The sequence below is a fragment of the Rhinopithecus bieti genome, unplaced genomic scaffold (assembly GCF_001698545.2).
Source record: "Rhinopithecus bieti isolate Rb0 unplaced genomic scaffold, ASM169854v2 scaffold_34958, whole genome shotgun sequence".
Taxonomy (NCBI): Eukaryota; Metazoa; Chordata; class Mammalia; order Primates; family Cercopithecidae; genus Rhinopithecus; species Rhinopithecus bieti.
In genome coordinates this window covers 856,944-875,056 of record NW_016814973.1, presented here as the reverse complement: position 1 = coordinate 875,056, position 18,113 = coordinate 856,944, and the positions used below count along the sequence as shown (strand labels likewise).

The window sequence follows — 18,113 nt, the reverse complement described above, 5'->3', positions numbered from 1 at the left end:
ATCAATTTGGCCCTGGGTAACTCACCGAACGACTGCTTTTACATTTCCTTCTCTGGGAAGTACAGATGGGGGCTGGGCCCCCTGCATCCCTGCATCCTCAACCCCTTCACTACCCAATCTTGGCCATCTTGCACACTGTATCCTCACATTAACCCAGGCTTCAGCCTGATGGTTCACTTGTATACCTCATAAATCTTCATACCTCCTGTCCTGGTGTTTACACACCTCATTATTTGGCCTAGACTATTGTGCACCCCTGACTATATACTGAATCACCACTCATTCATCAATGCCTTGCATGGATAACCCTCAATTCTTTGACGCCATTCCTGTCCACCCTGGAGAAAAGCCATCCCTCTTTTGGAACTTCTGCCATGTTTATAGTCTGTTACTTAAGTTGAACATTTTGATTTTAACCTGGCATTGCCACTGTTTCCCCCTGTGAACATTAGACTCTAAGTTACTGGCAACTGGAGACTTCACATGTAGAGCAGTGTGCTTGTGGTGGAAAGTGCAGGCTCCGGAGCTACACCGCCTGGGTGCAAATCACGTTATGCTCCTTTCCAGCAGATAAGCTTAGGCTGCTTTGTTATCTTCTTCTGCTTTTGTTTTTTTTCATTTGTGAAATGGGAACATTTATATTTATAGCACCTACCTCAGAGAGTAAGTGTTTGGATTACATGCATTTATTCCTGTAAAACCACAGACAAGAGTGTGGCAGGCATCAAGCACCCTTGCCCCATTAACTATTACCCTTATGTGTCTTTTTTTTTTTTTTTCCTTGAGACAGAATCTCACTCTGTCACCCAGGTTGGAGTGCGGTGGCGCTATCTCGGCTCACTGTAACCTCTTCCTCCCGGGTTCAAGCAATTCTCTGTCTCACTGGGATTACAGGAGCCTACCACCATGCCCAGCTAATTTTTGTATTTTTAGTAGAGACGGGGTTTCAGTATCTTGGCCAGGCTGGTCTTGAACTCCTGACCTCGTGATCCACCCACCTCAGCCTCCCAAAGTGTTGGGATTACAGGCATGAGCCACTGTGCCCAGCCCTTTTGTGTCATTTTTGTGTGGCCCTTGCCGTATTTTGCACAAGGCTCTGTGCATATGAGGGGCTTGACAGATATGGGAGGATGGTAATCAAGCTATTTGATGGCCCCCATTTTAGTACACAGAAGCTCCCCAGTGTCCATGGAAAGGAAATTTCTGAAGTAGAGGCTGGTAAAGTTTTACGGCTTCTATGCATTGGGGATTTAAACTAATGCTATACTTAAAAAGCAGCTTGGTTGAGAAGAAAGTTTCTTGGATCACAGAAGTTAAGCCTGGCTAATTGGAACAGGTAATAGGACTGGGCCAAGTATCATCTCCACCTGTAACACTAGTGGGTGAAGAATGACCTCAGTCTACTTATAAAGTTGTTTTTAGAAAGACTGATGCTGTCTAACAAGATTTCCTCATGGCAGAAAAGCTTTGAGGTGAAGCTGAAGGAGGACACTGTCAGGGATTCACATAGCCAGTGGGGAGCGGAACTGGATAACCATGACATTTTATAATTCCATGGATCGAGGATGCTGAGTGACTTCAGACAAGTTTGTCTATGCATGGAAGATACTGCTCCCATAGCAGGTTCACTTTGAAGTTGTGAAGGTAAACAAGACCAAATGTGATTCTATGAAACATGGAAAATGCTTACTATATTCATAATCCAAAAGACAAACACTGTACAGGTAGTCATGCAGTTCTAAACATACACCTACAGCCCTCTGTCAGGACTTCTCCCCCTTTCTCTAAGAGTGCCATGACATTCTGTAAAGTCCTTTGCAAGTATAAAACACTGTGTAAACAGCATTCGAGAGTACCACAGTACAGCCAACATCCCTGCTGTTAAACCAATGATGGCACACAGGAGCCCACCACTGACACTAGTCACTTAATACTCTGATTTCAAGAGTCACTGGTTAAATTTGGAAGGAAGCTGCACGATTACACAGTTCACTGGGAAGATAATTAAATCCCTTGTATCCTCTTGGTTTCATGACATTGCTTACTCCTCTTGAGTGCTTCCTTTATGAATACAGGCAGGATGCTCTTTGGATTTGTGACAGAGTACACCATGGCCTCAGAGGGTGCCAATGGCTCTCCACTCCACTGTGTTTAAGCAGTTTCAGTGACACACGTTGACTGCATCCAGAAATGAAGGCTTTGGGTTGTGCAAGGTGCTCCATAATCAGACGAGGGCAAGATAATAGAAATGGGATCATCTGAGTCTGCTAAGAGACCTTGCCAGGGTCCTCTAGGGGAAATACACATTCAAATTTCATAGAAGCAGGAAGATAAGTTTTAAAATACAAAATTCTATTAAAATACTTTACAAAGTAAATCATGAAAGTGATCAATTATGTCTCAGCAAAATAAGCCAATGTATATTTCTCAATATATATATTTCAGTATATTATTTATTATTCTGATGTTGTGAACAGACATATGATACTATCTAAAGATACGCTGTCGCAGGAGCTGTTCTGCATAAAATGCAATGCTGCTATAAAGAATGTAGAAGACAAAACACATATTACCATTTGAAATCCCTTTAGCCATTTTTAAATCACTGATAAGAAGATTTGGAAAACGTGTAGTGGGATGAGTGACACCGAGCGAAGCTCCTCCACAGAACACAGACTTACTCTCTAATACAAAGGGTCAAAGTGAGCGCCTAGAAAAGTTCAGGCAGCGCTTTAAAGAGTAAGCACCTTAGTCTGCCTATCTTTGCAATCCTTACAAACTGAAAGCAAAGGATAAAAAAACCAAACAATTCCCTGGGTTCTTGTCCACAACGGGTGGTTCTGAGCTGAAAGGGACCACCATGGACCACAGGATTCAGGATTGTGAGAGAAGCAGCTGGTGAAACTCATGAACTTTGTGTCTCATCTTGACTTCTGTCTTGAGTAGTCTAAGGTCACTGCACGTGAGTTTCACAGTCCAGGGATCTCAGTCGGCAATCCTGCTCTGCCTCCTGTTTCTTGGACGCTCACTCTGAAATCATTGTTCCATCCCACTTGGACAAAAATATTATCAGAGACAGATGCTCATCGAAAAACCTCAGGTCTTATCCACATAGGTGCCAGAAGTGGCATTTGTTTCTAAGCAGTGGCCATATGTGCCAAAAGTGTAGGCTAACCCCAGTCATCTTAAGGCTTTTGCTACCAAACTGAAGGACATGTACAGCAAAACATGAATCAGGAAACAATAAAAGTGGCCACAGGGAACTTAGCTCCTTTTATAGTAACTTTTGGACAGCAAGGAAAGGAAAACTTCATGGTTTACCTTAATCCCACAAAATTATTGAGCCCCCAACCCCTGTGGGGTCTGAGCCCAAGACCAAAGTCTCATTAATACTGTGAACTAATCAATGGCAATAATGTTCCTATCTACTACTCCACACTGGACCTTTGGATATACACAGTATTTACTCTTCCTGGTACCTAGGCCAGACTCTGAATTGTTGGAAGAATACACTTACGTGGGCTGGGGAAATGGCAGAGAAGAGAGGAGAAAAGGCATTTCACTGCACGTTTGAAAGATGTGCACACCCACTTCTCTACAGTGCCTTCCAAATTCCAGTTCAATGTCACTTCCCTGTGAGGCCTCTCCCCACTTATAGAATGTTCTCTCCAAAAGTATGATATTCCTCTCTCTCCTATAGCCTTAATTAAATTGTGTTTTGTTTTGTTGTTGTTGTTTTTGCTTACTTACATCTCCCATACTTCTCAAGGGCAGAGACCACACCTCAGTCCCCATGTAACCAATGTCTACAACAGCACCTGCTTCAGAGCAAGTGTGCTAGAAACAGTCTGAATGAACATTATATTTAAATGATGTGCAAGTGTTTATGTTTATATGTATTTATGCTTTGTCTCCGTAAATAGTCTGTAGGTTCTTTGCAGCTATGGCTCACATTTCTCTGGCTCATTGCCCCTTCCAGAGTCCAAAGCACAGTGCTTAAGAAACAAGAGGCTGTCCATAAATCTGTTGATCTGTAAAATAATTCTCTAAGTAGGGACTCCATTTCTCATCATAGACTAATTAGCCTTCATTTTCTGTGAAAATTTTAACTCAAACCCATATATTCATCTTTGTTTTAACCAGATCCATATTTTGAACCATAACTTTCTTTTCTAGAGTCAGCAAGTAGCAAATCAAATAACTAAACAGAACAGTCTGACAGGATCAGTGTGTGTCCTTTCTCTCTCTCCATTTACAGTCATGCTTCCTGTGACCTTCTTACTCCATAGGCTCTATTCAGCTTACATTTTAAATATAAATTGATCCCTATTTAAGTTAATTTGTATGGAGGGGAGGGAGGTCTAATAATTGCTAGGACCTCTTCTTTCACTACCACTTATTTTTTATAATTTATAGTACATGTGTATATATTTACAATTTTGTTTTCCAAAGGAACTCTAATTCTCAGATTAAACCTTCAGATCAAACCTCACAGTTTAATACAATTTTGTCTTCTCGTATACTAGAATGAAACCTGTTAGAAGTTCCTGAAGAAAGTCACCTTTAGGACAGGTGACTCCCAAAGAGATGTCACTGTGTAAGGTATATAAACAAAGAGAATTCTTACTACTTACAATTTAGAATGAGAAGCAAAATTAAATTAGGGAATGAGTATGCAGAAATAAAGACATCATTTCATTATATAAAACCAGAGAGTTCATAATATCTTTGTCTTTAAACTTGAGACTACTGAATACTTTCTCAGTAATCAGACATGGGTGTGCCACAGGGTAATCAATCTCCTGGTACTAGCCCCTTTGGGGCTGTACCATCATGCTGTCTCATCAGCATGGCCCTGACATAAAAAAATACAATACCTTCAGTAGGAGCTCTATAACTTCTGTGTGGACGAGTCCATGCACCGGTTCTCCATTGATGTGTGTGATAAGGTCTCCAGCCTTCAGCCCTGCCTGGCACGCTGGACTTCCTTCTTCTACGTTCTACAGTCAAAGAAGAGAGGATATTTGTAGGCAAACAAATGACAACTCTAACACCTACTGTGTCTTCTGAAAGAATAATGAGCTAATTAGCAAATGTCCTAAGCTTCTAATAGAAAATCTAACAGGTATGGTTACTATTCCTGTTCTATCGTTATTCTAAAATAGGAAACTTTCTATGGTACTCAGAAATTTTCAGGTGATTCAGACTGAAAGTACCAGAGTCACAAAGAAAAAATAAACATGAATGACCAAAACTTTTCACGTGATTTGAGAAGGTAATTTTTAAAAAGAAGGTTAGGAAAAAAAAGAAAAAATAAAAGAAGGATAGAAATAGGATTGCCTTTGACTATGTCTACCAGCTTGGTATGTAAGAAAGAACAATCAAATATGAAAACTGGACAGAATTATGAGATACTCGTTTTTGCTAAATTCAATTCCACCGTATACATTCAGGGATGGAGTTCTAAAAGGAAAATGAAACAGGTCCCAAGTGCAAACTTAAAAGTAAATACATTTGCTATTTATCAGCCAACCTATCCACTCTCCAGCTTGGCTGGAAATGAAAAATCAAGTGTGAGACATGCAGGTTTTACCCAGACGATATGGTGCACTGTATAGATGTCACTGTCTCCCACATACACCCGGATGGCTCGGATGGTAAAGCCGTAGTTCTTCCCTGAACTGTGGATCACAATCGGCTGATGCGGACTGGCAGAAGCTGCTGAGGAATCTCGGCTGGGAGAGGAATCTCGTGAAGAGGAAGGGTCCGAGGACAGGGAATGGGGAGACATTGGACTTCCCAGAGGGGAAACAGCAAACATATCTGTAACAAAGAAGCCAGTTATCAAAGCCCATGTGGCTCACACAAGCATGCATGCAGGCAACCCTCACCCCATGAGCCCTGCCAGGACTGGGGGCACAGTCACAACACAAATCCATTTGTTTCCAATAGCCAAATGAAGACAAAATAATATAAAAATGTTTCTATCAGTAATGAGGATGAATTCCAAAACTGTCAAACTTCAAGAGTGTTGCTATTTTAACTAATTTTTCAGTTAGGAAAGAGAAAGAAATTTCAATAGTCTCATGTTATAATTTTTTAGTTTCTATGCTTATTAAAACAAAGATTACCTTCTGGCTGTGACATTTTAATGTTTTATTTTAAGTAGAGAAATAAACCATAGATGCATGTATTTCAAGTGTGTCTTCAAGTGGAGAAGACTGTATGTATTATATTAACAGATACTGGATTCCAAATTCTTCACTAAACAATTTTAACATGGTCCTTTTCAACACACATGGCCAGGAAAGCAGTTTATCAATTTACCAGCTGATTTCTACAATGCTATTGAATGAATACTGATTAAAGAATTTTAACTGGCCGGGTGTAGTGGCTCACACCTGTAATCCCAGCACTTCTGAGAGGCCAAGGTGGGCTGGTGGCTTGAGCCCAGGAGTTCAAGACCAGTCAGGTGATATGGCTAAACCCTGTCTCTACAAACAATACAAAAAAATTAGCCAGGAAAGGTGGCATGTGCCTATAGTCCCAGCTACCTGGGAGACTGAGGTGAGAGGATCACGTGAGTCTGGGAGGTTGAGGCTGCAGTGAGCCGTGATTGTGCCACAGCACTTCAGCCTAGGCGACAGAGCAAGACCCTGTCTCAAAAAAAAAAAAAAAAAAAAAAGGAAAGAAATTTTAATCAGGAAAACAATGAAATGGTGACTTCTCTATAAACTTCTCTATTACTGTGGTGACAACTGATTCTCTTCACATATTACTTGCAATTCTAATAAGGTCTCTGAGAGGATAATGCAGGTGAGATAGAGAAACCTGAGGAGAATCTCAGTACATATTCCAAAACACCAAATCTACTGCTTTCTTTGTTTTAGAAGCAACTGCTATGCTCTGAATGTTTGTGTCCCCCTAAAATTCCTATGTTGAAACCTAACCCCCAAAGTAATGGTTTTAAGAGGTGGGACCTCTGGGAGGTGATTAGGTCATGAGGGCTCTGCCCCTCATAACTGAATTAGTGCCCTTATACAACAGACTGGAGAGAGTTCGTTCTTTCCTTCTGCCATGTGAGGACACAGAGAAGGTGCTGTCCATGAGGAATAAGCCCTCGTCAGATGCTGAAACTGTTGGCACTTTGATCTTGGACTTTCCAGGCTCCAGAACTGCGACCAACAAATTCTGTCGTTACCTTGCCCAGTCTAAAGTATTTTGTTATAGCAGCAGAAATGAACACTTTTATTTTTAGTTCATATCCCTGTTTCATCTACATGAATCTAAACAGACCTTAACCAGTTATGTGAGACTGTCAGTGTGCGTGTGTGTGTGCACTTGAGAAAAGGCAGAATAATCTACAAAACATGCTGAGGTTTAGACAGGAGCTCAGTTGGAGCCAGGTTACAAAGTTCCCAGTGCTACTGAAGGCTCACCAGGGTGTGGTGAGTTCCACTGTGGCTACCATAAGCTGAAAGTATCCATACTACCCACTATTTCAATTCTTACGCTTGTTCAAAGAAGAGCAAAGCCAACTGCATCACAACCCATGCTCCTTCCCTCTCTGACTTCATGTAGCATGTTGGTTCTTTTCTGCTGGATCCCTTCCGTCTAACCAAGGGACAGGTGAAGAGATGCATGCTGGCAGGCAGGGAACTTCAAGACATGCAGGTGGGAGTAGGGCACTGGGGACACACACAGATCCAAACTGCTGAAAGGCCAGGCCCCCTCTTCTTTACCTTCTGATGGTCTCCCTTATCTCCCCAAATTGAATGATTTCCTTATTCTACCAAAGTATAGGCTTCCTAACTAGCTTTCAAAACTACACTGGCCCATATCCAACTTACCTTCCTGTCTGTGCAGCTGCACCGGGACCATCATCTTCAGGTTATGAAGAGTCATACAGACTAGGGAATACAGGTGTTTGTTTTATGGAGCTAAACGGGACACCTCCCAGAAACTGAATCTGCTAGACTGAGCACTACTCCCAAATGAGCATTTGTTTATGTCAAATTGCTTTCTGCACAAATATGAAATTTTAAAAACAAAAACAATCCCTTTTATACATGATCTGTATTCTTCCAAAAACAAGCCATCTGCAATATAACTCGAGTCTCTTGCTGTCATTTGGAGTGATATCACAACCATCAGGGTGTATATTTCATTTCTACCAGTGGGATTACTACAGACTCAGAGATCAGTAAAGGCAAAACCAGTTTGTGGGAAAATACTACAATTCAACAAAACTTCAATTAAGCCCAGTTTTCCAAAACAGGGCAGAAGATGATTTGCTACCAGTAGGAGGAAGCATAGCTCAACCGACAGGGTTGGGAAAACCTAGAATTTCAATGCTGTCTGTGACTCTATCTCCAGAATGAAAAGCTTATATTCTGTAACTATTTTCCTCATTCATTAGATGAGAAAAGCTATATACTTAGCTTTCCAACACAAATGCTGTAAACAGCTCTATAAAGTGTATAAATTATACAGCCTAGAGAAAAAAAAATTATTCAAGGAAGGAAAATTTATCATTTAACTTGGAGGGAGAAAAGAAAAGGAAAGGAAACAAAATAGAAAGAAGCTTTCATGGGAAGGAAGCCTCTCTTGTACCCCTGATGCAGAAAGTGAGATGAAATAGGCCAAAATGCTCCTTGGGGGCCCTACAAATCCTGCAGGAAGAATTCAGTCTGCAGGCAGAAGCTCTCAAGAGCTGTCCTGGGACACGACCCGTTATTACTTCAAGCAATCTTGCAACTCATTCAGCATTCCAAATTGGGAGAGGAGGGACGGGACCACATGCACAAATCACACAGTTTCATGCGAGTCGTATCTCTCTACCTCCTGGGATCATGAGGGACAGAGCACTGGCAGAGAGGGACTTTGTGACTTTCCCAGAGATTTTCTTTTTTTCTGTGCTTTCTAATCGCTGCCGAGCCATGTGAGAAGCGGGTTCACTGGATGGCTTTGAGGAATTATCTGCACTGTCCACACACTCGCTTCGTCCATTTATCTGATCCAAGTGCTCTGAAAAACTGCCAACTGTACAAAGAAGAAGGGATAAACACGTTCAGGAAACTCTAGGATAGGAGAGGTGGGAAGAGGGGAAGAGAGAGACAGCAGGAAGAGTAAATGCTGGAGAACATACTCCTATGTGGCTGGTAAGTCCCGACAGTGTCAGGCGAACATTAACAACATGTGATTGGTTTGAGAAAGGTGACGCGGAGAAGGAAGAGATAGAAGAGGCGTCTATTTAGGCTTCATTCTACCTGTACACATGTCTGCTAATTCTCAATCCATGACTCCATTTAACCAAAGGAATTTGTTTCTTTCAACAATCTGTATTTTTGAAACCTTGCAGAGACAATTCTGGTGCCCCTACCACACATACCATGAAAGGCTGTGCCATGAATCAAACATTACCTCCCAAACACCATGGCCACCCACCTCATACTGTGATTACCTTATGATATTGATTATCATTATCAATGCTGTTAATCATAATTTTGACACGTGGACATTGTTTCATCACTCCCCGTAGACTTATGCCTGTGCCTTTAGAACACACCTCATACTAGACTGAGGCAAGTAACTGATAGAAAAGTGCCTAACATGTCTCTTCTCACTTCTCAGGCTGTATGCCTCCATTCTAAGCTCCCTGTACATTTCAAAGGACAAGCAAGACAAAGGGGATATTACTCTCTCCATTACTCAAGCTCACTTCATCCTCCTGGCTTTTAATCCAGCGTATCAAATGCTGATCCTCCCTCATGCTATTTCCTCTCCCCTCTAAACCACACCTTCTTTACTTTTAATTTTGTTAATCTTTAATATAAACTGGAGTTATTTTTAACTTAAAAAAATGAGGACTTCCCTCAACAATGGAGCATAAGAGAGGATAAATATGGAGGTGGGTGCAGAAATGGAACATCACTGATGCTGGCCCGGTGAACGCAGAGGCTGAGAGTAAAGAAAGCTCTGCAGCAGGGTGACATGTTGAGTCCTCCAGAAGGAAGCTGAACAGCTATTCCTTTTGATTTGTCCTACTCTTTCTTTCCCAGGTTATTGGTCTTCTATCTTGCTTTTCTTTAAAACATCATTGATAGCACATTTTGTCCATCCAGGAGAGACAATGCTCATCTCATTTTTACTTCTAAATGCTACATTATAAGCCCCATGTGCTTAAAAATCTTCAACTGTCTCATCACCTTTAGAGATACAATCCATGCAGAGTATTTAACACCACTATAAACGATCTTTTGAAAGAGCAGCCAGCACATTTTGAAGTGCTGACCATATGACACTGTTTGCCTAGGAAAGAATTAGACTTAGACTTAACCAGCATTTCTCTTACATTGCTGTCTATACACCACTTAGTGGTACGGTTGTAGTTTGGTCCAAGCTCATGGACAAAGTTCAGATCTTACAGCTGTGTTCTAGGCTAAGGGAAGCTGGGAATTTGGACAGCGGCTTTAGGCATGACATACTTTGTGGTCATCTACTGTGCGTATGTACAGGAAAATACTCATGGACTTACACATAACACCCATCTGACCAACAAAGGGAGATAACGTTAAGGCAAGTATCAATCTTTTTACTCCTATGAGATAAGATCATTCTCATTTAACAGTATATTCCATTCTCTTATAGAAATCAACTACTGAAGGTCTGGATAAAAACTGCTTCGCAAGTAATAAATCTCATCTCGCAAAACTGAAGCTTCCCTTTGAGTAAGGTACACACTTGCTTCTTTGTAATTTGGTTTGGATGGGATCACTGACAAGTCTAAAATGAAAAGTTGAATCTCTTTACAATGAGTAATTGTTGGATACATTCAGCCCCTACACCTAAGACTTCAAGACATTTATTTTGCATGGCTTCAAACGCAATGTAGTCATGAGAAAAGAGAAACAGGTATAAAGTTGTACTTCCCTAAATGCCAGAGTGTGGATACACAACTTTGTGTCACCTCTCCCCCTTGCCTCTGCCATCTCATTTTGCAGTACTGCATATAAGCGTGAGCTTCTTTTCTACCAATGGTAGATAATGTCACTTTAATGTTCTCTAAATGTCAAGGGTTCCTTCTTTTTGGTGGTGGAGCAATATAAAAATCAACAAATTTAATTTTACTACAGTCACGGTTTTCAGACTCCCTAATTACCCTTGGCTATAAGCAAATCAGCTCATCTCTGTATTCTGCACAGCCCCCAAGGCCTTTGATTATTTTTAGTGTGTGTATGGGGAGAGAGAGAGAGAGAGAGAGAGAGAGAAAGATGGTGTGAATCTATTAATCAGAATGCATGGCAGGACCTAGGTGGATTTTTTTTTTTAATTATGAAAGTAATCAATCAAATGCTTAGACACGATTCCCCTCCCTTCCCCTCCTACCTTTCCAGTAGTGAGTAGGCTGAGGAGACTAAGAGATAGTAAACAGTTCACTATATTCAGAATAAATTTTAAATCGAGGTGAATATACTCTATTCAGAGTAAGGTAACTAAGAACCAGATAAAGGCTTTTGTAACCAGGAATAGAAAATACCAAGATATCTACATGTGATCTGAGCACCAACATGAGCTAGAGATGGTCAGGAATCTTAGTCTAACAGGTTGCCTTTACACTACTTCCTCATTGCTGTTCTCTTGGCTTTACGTTTAGGATAAATGGAATTATGCAACATGAAAACAGAACTGAAGTGAAGAGAGAGAAGAAAATCTAACATTATTTTCCTCCACAATAAACTATAAGCACATGTGAAGCTTCACAGATCCAAACTTCTTAGTGAGGTTGAAATAAATCCAGCCCATAAAATTTGTTTTTCTTGAAATGATTAAAAAAAAAGCTTACACTATGAATATTCACTTAGTTTAAAAAATGTTGATGAAAAATCTTGGAATCATTCATGGTTATCAATACAGCATATTGAATGTAGCTTAATGAAAACATTCATTATAGCAATTCTAAGCCACATACATCTTTTACTTTATGAAAAAGCATAAATGCACATACTCTATAGAAGAACATGCTGTGCATAAAATTTTCATAAACCAAATGATATTTTAAATGAACTTAAGAGGCTTGTTCTGGGGCAGTTAATTGCAAGTTTGATTATCTAGTGAGGATACCTCCATTATTAATGACCAGCAAGTATCCATGATATATTAAGCTCCTTAAAAAATCTGTGAAGACACTGTTCCTCTTGTCAGGAAGGTTACATCACACAAAGGTAACATTAAAAAAGTGCTTTCAAAGGCCCAAGCCCACTTGACTGCCTCCCAAACAGGCAAAGATGTCTCAGGAGTTTCTTACTCCAATTACCCAGAGATGGGGAAGGTAACTTTTGTCTTCAGTGGAGTTATTTCATATGCACGTAACATACCAATTTAAATCATGTTGGTATTTCTGACTCTCCTTTCCCCTCCTTAGTCCTAGATGGACCAGGACAGCATTAAGTGTCGTGCTGCACTGAGCCTGAGTCTACTCTGGAGACAGAAATTATTTGGTACAACATAACCCTTTAACAAAAGCCAACTCCATCCAAGAAACAACCATCTGTTTCAATGCTAGAGAGAAATCTGGCTTTATACTGTGCCTTACAGGTGATTCAAGACATCTTCAAGGGTCATTTTGACAAGCTGACTACTTGATACTGGCTCTCACACTGAACTTTGAGTTAGATGCAACTGCGTAAGACATACCTTTGCATCAACAACTGTGAACACACTCCCTTAGCATATTCTGACTTATTTCCCTCGAAAGATTCCCTGCAACCTGGCTGAGAAAGTGAAATTTGGCCCCAAGGTCAAACTGAAGCAGTAACAGTTTGCTGCATGGCTGAGCATTGAGGAGCAGTCTGAGATATCTCATCTTAGCTCTCAGAAGATCGTGTCTCAAGCCTAAGGACTGAGGCCATGGAGAAAGTCTAGTAGCATAAAACACCCATCTTTACTGCCTGGCGAGGCCATCCCTGGGACTGAGCGCTAGGAGTCACTTAGTGTGGTGAGGAGGACAGCAGGCACTATGGCCCAAGGCTTACCTGACAGGGTGGAGCTGCTGATGGTGCTGGCTGGAGTGGTGACCTCAGGCTCCTCCTGGGCACTCTCTTCAGGAGGAAGGGCTGGCTTTCCTGGCTCCTCATGGGGGTCTCCAGGGTGGGAGGCAGCTTCATCTTGTTCTCCCTCTGTTGAAATAGCCAGTTTGGGAAGTAGGCCAGAACTGAGTTTATGTCTGTTGCTTTCAGTATCTGAAGAGTTGGATGTTGATAGCTGTTGCCTTAATTAAAAGCAAAAACAAAGTCATATACACATACTAGAAAACTGTGTTAAAGGTGAATTTTGGAAGAAACCAGGTGAAAATCGGACTTGGATAAGCCTAACCAAGAGATGTCTAGTACAATGGTTCTTAATGTGTGGTACCCAGAGCAGCAACATCTGCATAATCTGGGTACTTGTCAGAAATGCACATTTTCAGGCCCCACCCGAGATCTACTGGATCAGAAACTCTGCAGGTGGGAGATCTGTGTTTTAACAAGTCCCCCAGGTATTCTAATGCTCACTGAAGTTTAAGAAACTCTGCTCTAGTAGCTACTGCTTATATTACTTAAGAGGCATTTCACATACATTTCAGAATATTCTGAACTCCAGCTCAGTGTTTCTGTGGATGGCAAGGTTGTGCTTTTGGTTTTGTCCCCAGAGTCTTCCTTCTCTTCTGCTGAATTCTGAGTGATTCGATCTATACTGCTGAAAACCTGGAAGGCAAATAATCGGTGCTTATTAATATCTACTAAAAAGAGTTTGTCAGAAAAACACTCCAAGTCTTGGGAGGAAAACCTGAGAGGATAACTAAATTCTGAACTGAAATTGTGTATTCAGAAAGTACTTTCCAGTGTTGTTGACCAGAATCCTGAGAGGAAGGGTCAGAGTGAGTGAGTGTGAGTGTGTGTGTGTACATATATACAAATAGGGAGCTATGAATTCATCATCCTCTCATCATATCTTGTTGCGGACTTTGTATCTGCAAACAAAATCCACAGATGCAGTGGAGTTCTAGGCCTTGGGATCAATGCACATCTTGATTACTTTTTAACCATGAAGTCAACTGGAAAAAGAAAATAACAGAGAAAAAGATTTAATGGCCACCAGTCAGGGGTAGGAAGAAGAAAAATGAATTGGAATTGAGTGCAAACAGAAGAATAAATTATCTGTTTCAAGACTGGGTGGTGGTGTGGCAGGGATGCAGTACATATTTCGTTGTAAGAGCCAGAGGTATTTGTTTCGCTTACAAATCACATCTACAGACAGGCAGTTTCCTATGTTGGTGCCGGGGGTCCTGAAGGGGATTGGATCTCAGGTAAGCCCAAGGTCTCAGCTATCTCTGAACCTCTGTTGTCTCACAGGAAAGAGAAAAGGTAAAATGGGGGTCTAAGAGCCTAGGGCAGGAAGCACTCCCTACTGCCCTGCTCAGACACTTGCTGCTCTCATGGGAATGGTCCTGAGGCCTCCTGTAATCTACTAGGAATAGCAGGAAAGTGGCTAAAGAACAGGAGACAGTGGGAAAATGAAATACCCACCAAGGCAAAGAAGGAAGCAGTGTTTAGGGGTTGGCTTTGTTGTCTTTGATGGCCCAGAGAACAGTCCTGGTCTGAGTCTACACTTAGCAAAGCTTCTGTCCTGGCTCTAGGACAGACTGGCTACCACCTTCTCCAGGGAAATCCTTACCTCAATGCCATTCCCATAAAAAGGGAGGGTAGTGCTGGCCAATTTGCAGGTGCATCTAGGTGATCATTTAGGAAAAGCTACAGAGCACTTTAAAATCACTAAATGTTATAGAAAAGCTAAACAACAATTATGCAAAATGCCATGGCAACAGAAAATATGTAGCTACTGAAAATAGCAAAAGGGAGGTAGGGTACCCTCACGTTGATTTCCACTTTTCCTAGGGCCCTGTTCTGTCTCAGAACTATCAGTTTTCTTTGTTTTGATTAATTATTTTTTTAATCTTACCTCTTCTAGTAAAAAGGCATCTTTCTCAATCATCAATTTTATTATCTTCTACCATTTTCATGATTCTAGCTTGGCTTCCTACTGCCTTTTCAATGTGGCTTATAATTTCTGTTTACTAGTTACGAGTCTTTTTTTTTTCCCCCCTTTTTGTGGAGAACGGGAACTCGCTATATTGCCCAGGCCGGTCTCGAACTCCTGGGTTCAAGCTATCTTCCTGCCTCTGCCTCTCTAAGTGCTGGGATTATAGGTGTGAGCCACCATGCCTGGCAGTTACGAGACTTTACAATCTTACAGTCAGCTGTCCCCAGGTATCTTTGCTTATGTCAAGGACTGAGCCTTCTCCTTTTGTTGTACTCTATGTAATCCCTAGGAGATGACTCTGCACACAGTGAAGCTGGTACTCATCATCCTAAGTTGAAAGCAACGAGTGGTGCCTCCACAGCCTGGCATTGCGCCAGGTGAGACATTCAAGGCAAGGTCATCATATAAGTAGCAGTCACACACTCCAAAAACAAGACTTTGGGTGCAAGGCTATGCCCCTAAGAAAACAAGATCTTAATTCATGGAGAGAGAAATATATTTTCACAGTAGCATAGGGACAGACTATAAGTTGAGGGGATCACTTTTCTTCAACAAAAAGGAAGTTTGGGCATAGGAGACCTCAAACCCTGGAAAAGGGTAAGTGTCCAAGCTGTTCGGGGATACTATCTGGCCAGCGGGAGATCTTCCCAGAGAGACTCTGTATGTTTATGCCACATTTCACTTACTTTTGAAAACCTATGTGAACATGAAGAAAACTGCCTTATTTCCACATTAAAATCTTCGTCATTTGTGTCGTCTTCTTCCTCCGTTTCCATATGATGATACTTCTCAGACCGAGCTGCAGTGAAATGTTTGGGAACAGGTCCAATTACTCAGATTTTCAGTGTTTAGATATTTTAATTACGAGTTTCTGTATCGAATCAGCATTATGTTTAAGAACTCAGAGATACGAAGAGTTTCAAAAGCAAAGGTAATTATCTATCGAGTAAAGGCCAAACAATGTTTTATGTCAGAAAAAGCACATACTATCAAAATAACTTGTGTCATCCTCAGATTCCAGTTGGGGAATAAATTCTGCCTTCTGTCTCAGCAAACTGTTCCAGTCTAAAGAACGGAAGAATCGATGCTGTTTGACTTCATATGCACCACCTGGAAGTGGGCAGGTAGAGACAGAGAGGAAAGTGTTAAACTATCCCCACTAAGCAAAGGCAAACATCAGTTTTTAACAATTTTGAAAACATATCAGCAAAGAAATACAGACATGAAAATCATACTTTTTCATTCTACAACCAAAGCCCCACAAATTTTTCTGATAATTTGTCAGTAGGAGATGTGATGTTGCTAACAGCAGTTGCTATGGCACTGTTTTTCTTTGTTAGTTTTTTCCATGACTTCCTCCATTTTTCAAAGGTTAATGTTGTGGACACTTAAAATCACATTATGCTGAACCTGGAGATGTGGATAAATATTGGCCCACAGCAGACTCACTCAATAAAAACCCAAAGAAATTCTAACAAGGTGCAAAATGTGTTCACAGCAACATTTCCTCTGGAGGAGAAGTGAATATTGATAAATTTTTCCTAAATATTATTTATAGGGGTTACCATTCAATTTTATTGGATTGCCCATTAACATAGATAAGAATTAGATTCTGTGAACTACAGATTTGTAAGTAGGAAACTGACAAATCTGTTTTATAGACTTTTAATGCCTCTAAAATATCAATCACCATTTCCAAGTTTTAGGCTTCTTTTTGCCAAGTCAGCATGATAGCATAATTCAGTGAAATGTTTTCAATTCAGTTCATAATTTTAAAGAGTGATTTTAAAGGACAGGCCATCAAAAATATGAATACCGTATCCCATATAAAGAGAAAAAGGTACATGATATAATATCACAGCATAAGAATCAGACCCCTGCCCTGCCACCAGCACACACATTGTTGAAGAGAGAGATAACAAAGAATCAACCCTGAAAAACCTCTGAGAGATATATATCTGAGACGTTAATAAAGGGTCTAATCAGCCTCCCTGCCAAAAGATCTCTGCTAGGTACAAGTGAATGCCTCTTTCTTGTAGTTGTCACCCAGGCCTCTCATCCTGTCCTCTGTGGGGTACAAAAAGAATAGGATGAGAAATGCCAAGTTGAATGCAAAATGGGCTGTGAATCTTGGTTGGGGGTTGCTGTCTGTGGATCAAAGATTGGACTCTGTCCTCATTGGACCCCTCTAGCATAAGGCATAGTGTCAGCCCTAGCTCTGAATCCAGCCAGGGCAAATTGGTGTTCTGAAAATGATGGAGTGAAAACATCAAAGCGAGGAAATCACCCAAAAAAGGGGGAAATGGATTCTTCTTTATAAAACATTTAATTAGAATCTTTACCCTATTCTATCCAGGTGGTTTCCACATTTCTAGCAAAATACTGAAGTCTGACAATAAGCATGAGCAGCTACGACTGAGAGTCAACTTGTGACAAGTATTGCACTAGATGCTACGGGACAGGTATCTTGTTTCCTTTAATTAAATCATCAAATATAACCACACAAAGTGGGCATTACAACACCTTTTGTGGATGTGGAAATGAAGCATAAGCAATAAAGCACCACGGACCATGATCCCCCAGAGGGTAAAGATTCAAGGCTGAACCTAGGCCTGCCTAAAAACACCCAGATCCAACCTCAGTGCCACATATAAGGTGGAGGCATGCTTTAATTTGTTTCTACTCCACCATCTCTCTTGCATTGCTTTGCAAATGCAAAGATTCAGAACTGCCACTACTGGGGACGTGAGCCTAACAGCCAACTCATGTGGCTGTTCTACAGCACCTCTGCAGAGTCTCATTCCAGCCAACCATGCATCCTTGCTCTCACCTATCCCTAATCAATGCCCGTATACACAACTGCCCATCTCATTTTCTTCTAGCGCTCTTTTACTTGGAGAAACAGAATACGAAAGCTAAGAGGGCTTAACTGTTTCCCTACCCAACATGGAGGTCGTCAGCATGGTGAGGATGTTGGATAGGGGAAGCCCTAGTTAGTGGCCCACAACACACATCTCTGAACTCCTAGTGCA

General features: G+C 41.1%; 1 protein-coding gene across 9 annotated transcripts in view; it reads right to left on the bottom strand.

Annotated features, from left to right (window-relative positions):
• The window catches only part of MAST4 (microtubule associated serine/threonine kinase family member 4), a 589,801-nt gene that overhangs the window by 12,801 nt on the left and 558,887 nt on the right, over positions 1–18,113 (bottom strand). For 8 of the 9 annotated variants that reach the window (XM_017852851.1, XM_017852852.1, XM_017852848.1 and 5 more), the window contains 7 exons: positions 16,069–16,191; positions 15,768–15,880; positions 13,618–13,745; positions 13,035–13,270; positions 8,842–9,042; positions 5,594–5,823; positions 4,878–5,000 (listed from right to left, as the gene is read on the bottom strand). In XM_017852851.1, coding sequence (XP_017708340.1) covers positions 4,878–5,000; positions 5,594–5,823; positions 8,842–9,042; positions 13,035–13,270; positions 13,618–13,745; positions 15,768–15,880; positions 16,069–16,191 — 1,154 coding nt within the window. The remainder of the gene's footprint in view (positions 1–4,877; positions 5,001–5,593; positions 5,824–8,841; positions 9,043–13,034; positions 13,271–13,617; positions 13,746–15,767; positions 15,881–16,068; positions 16,192–18,113) is intronic. The other variant, XM_017852856.1, reaches the window with a different exon arrangement.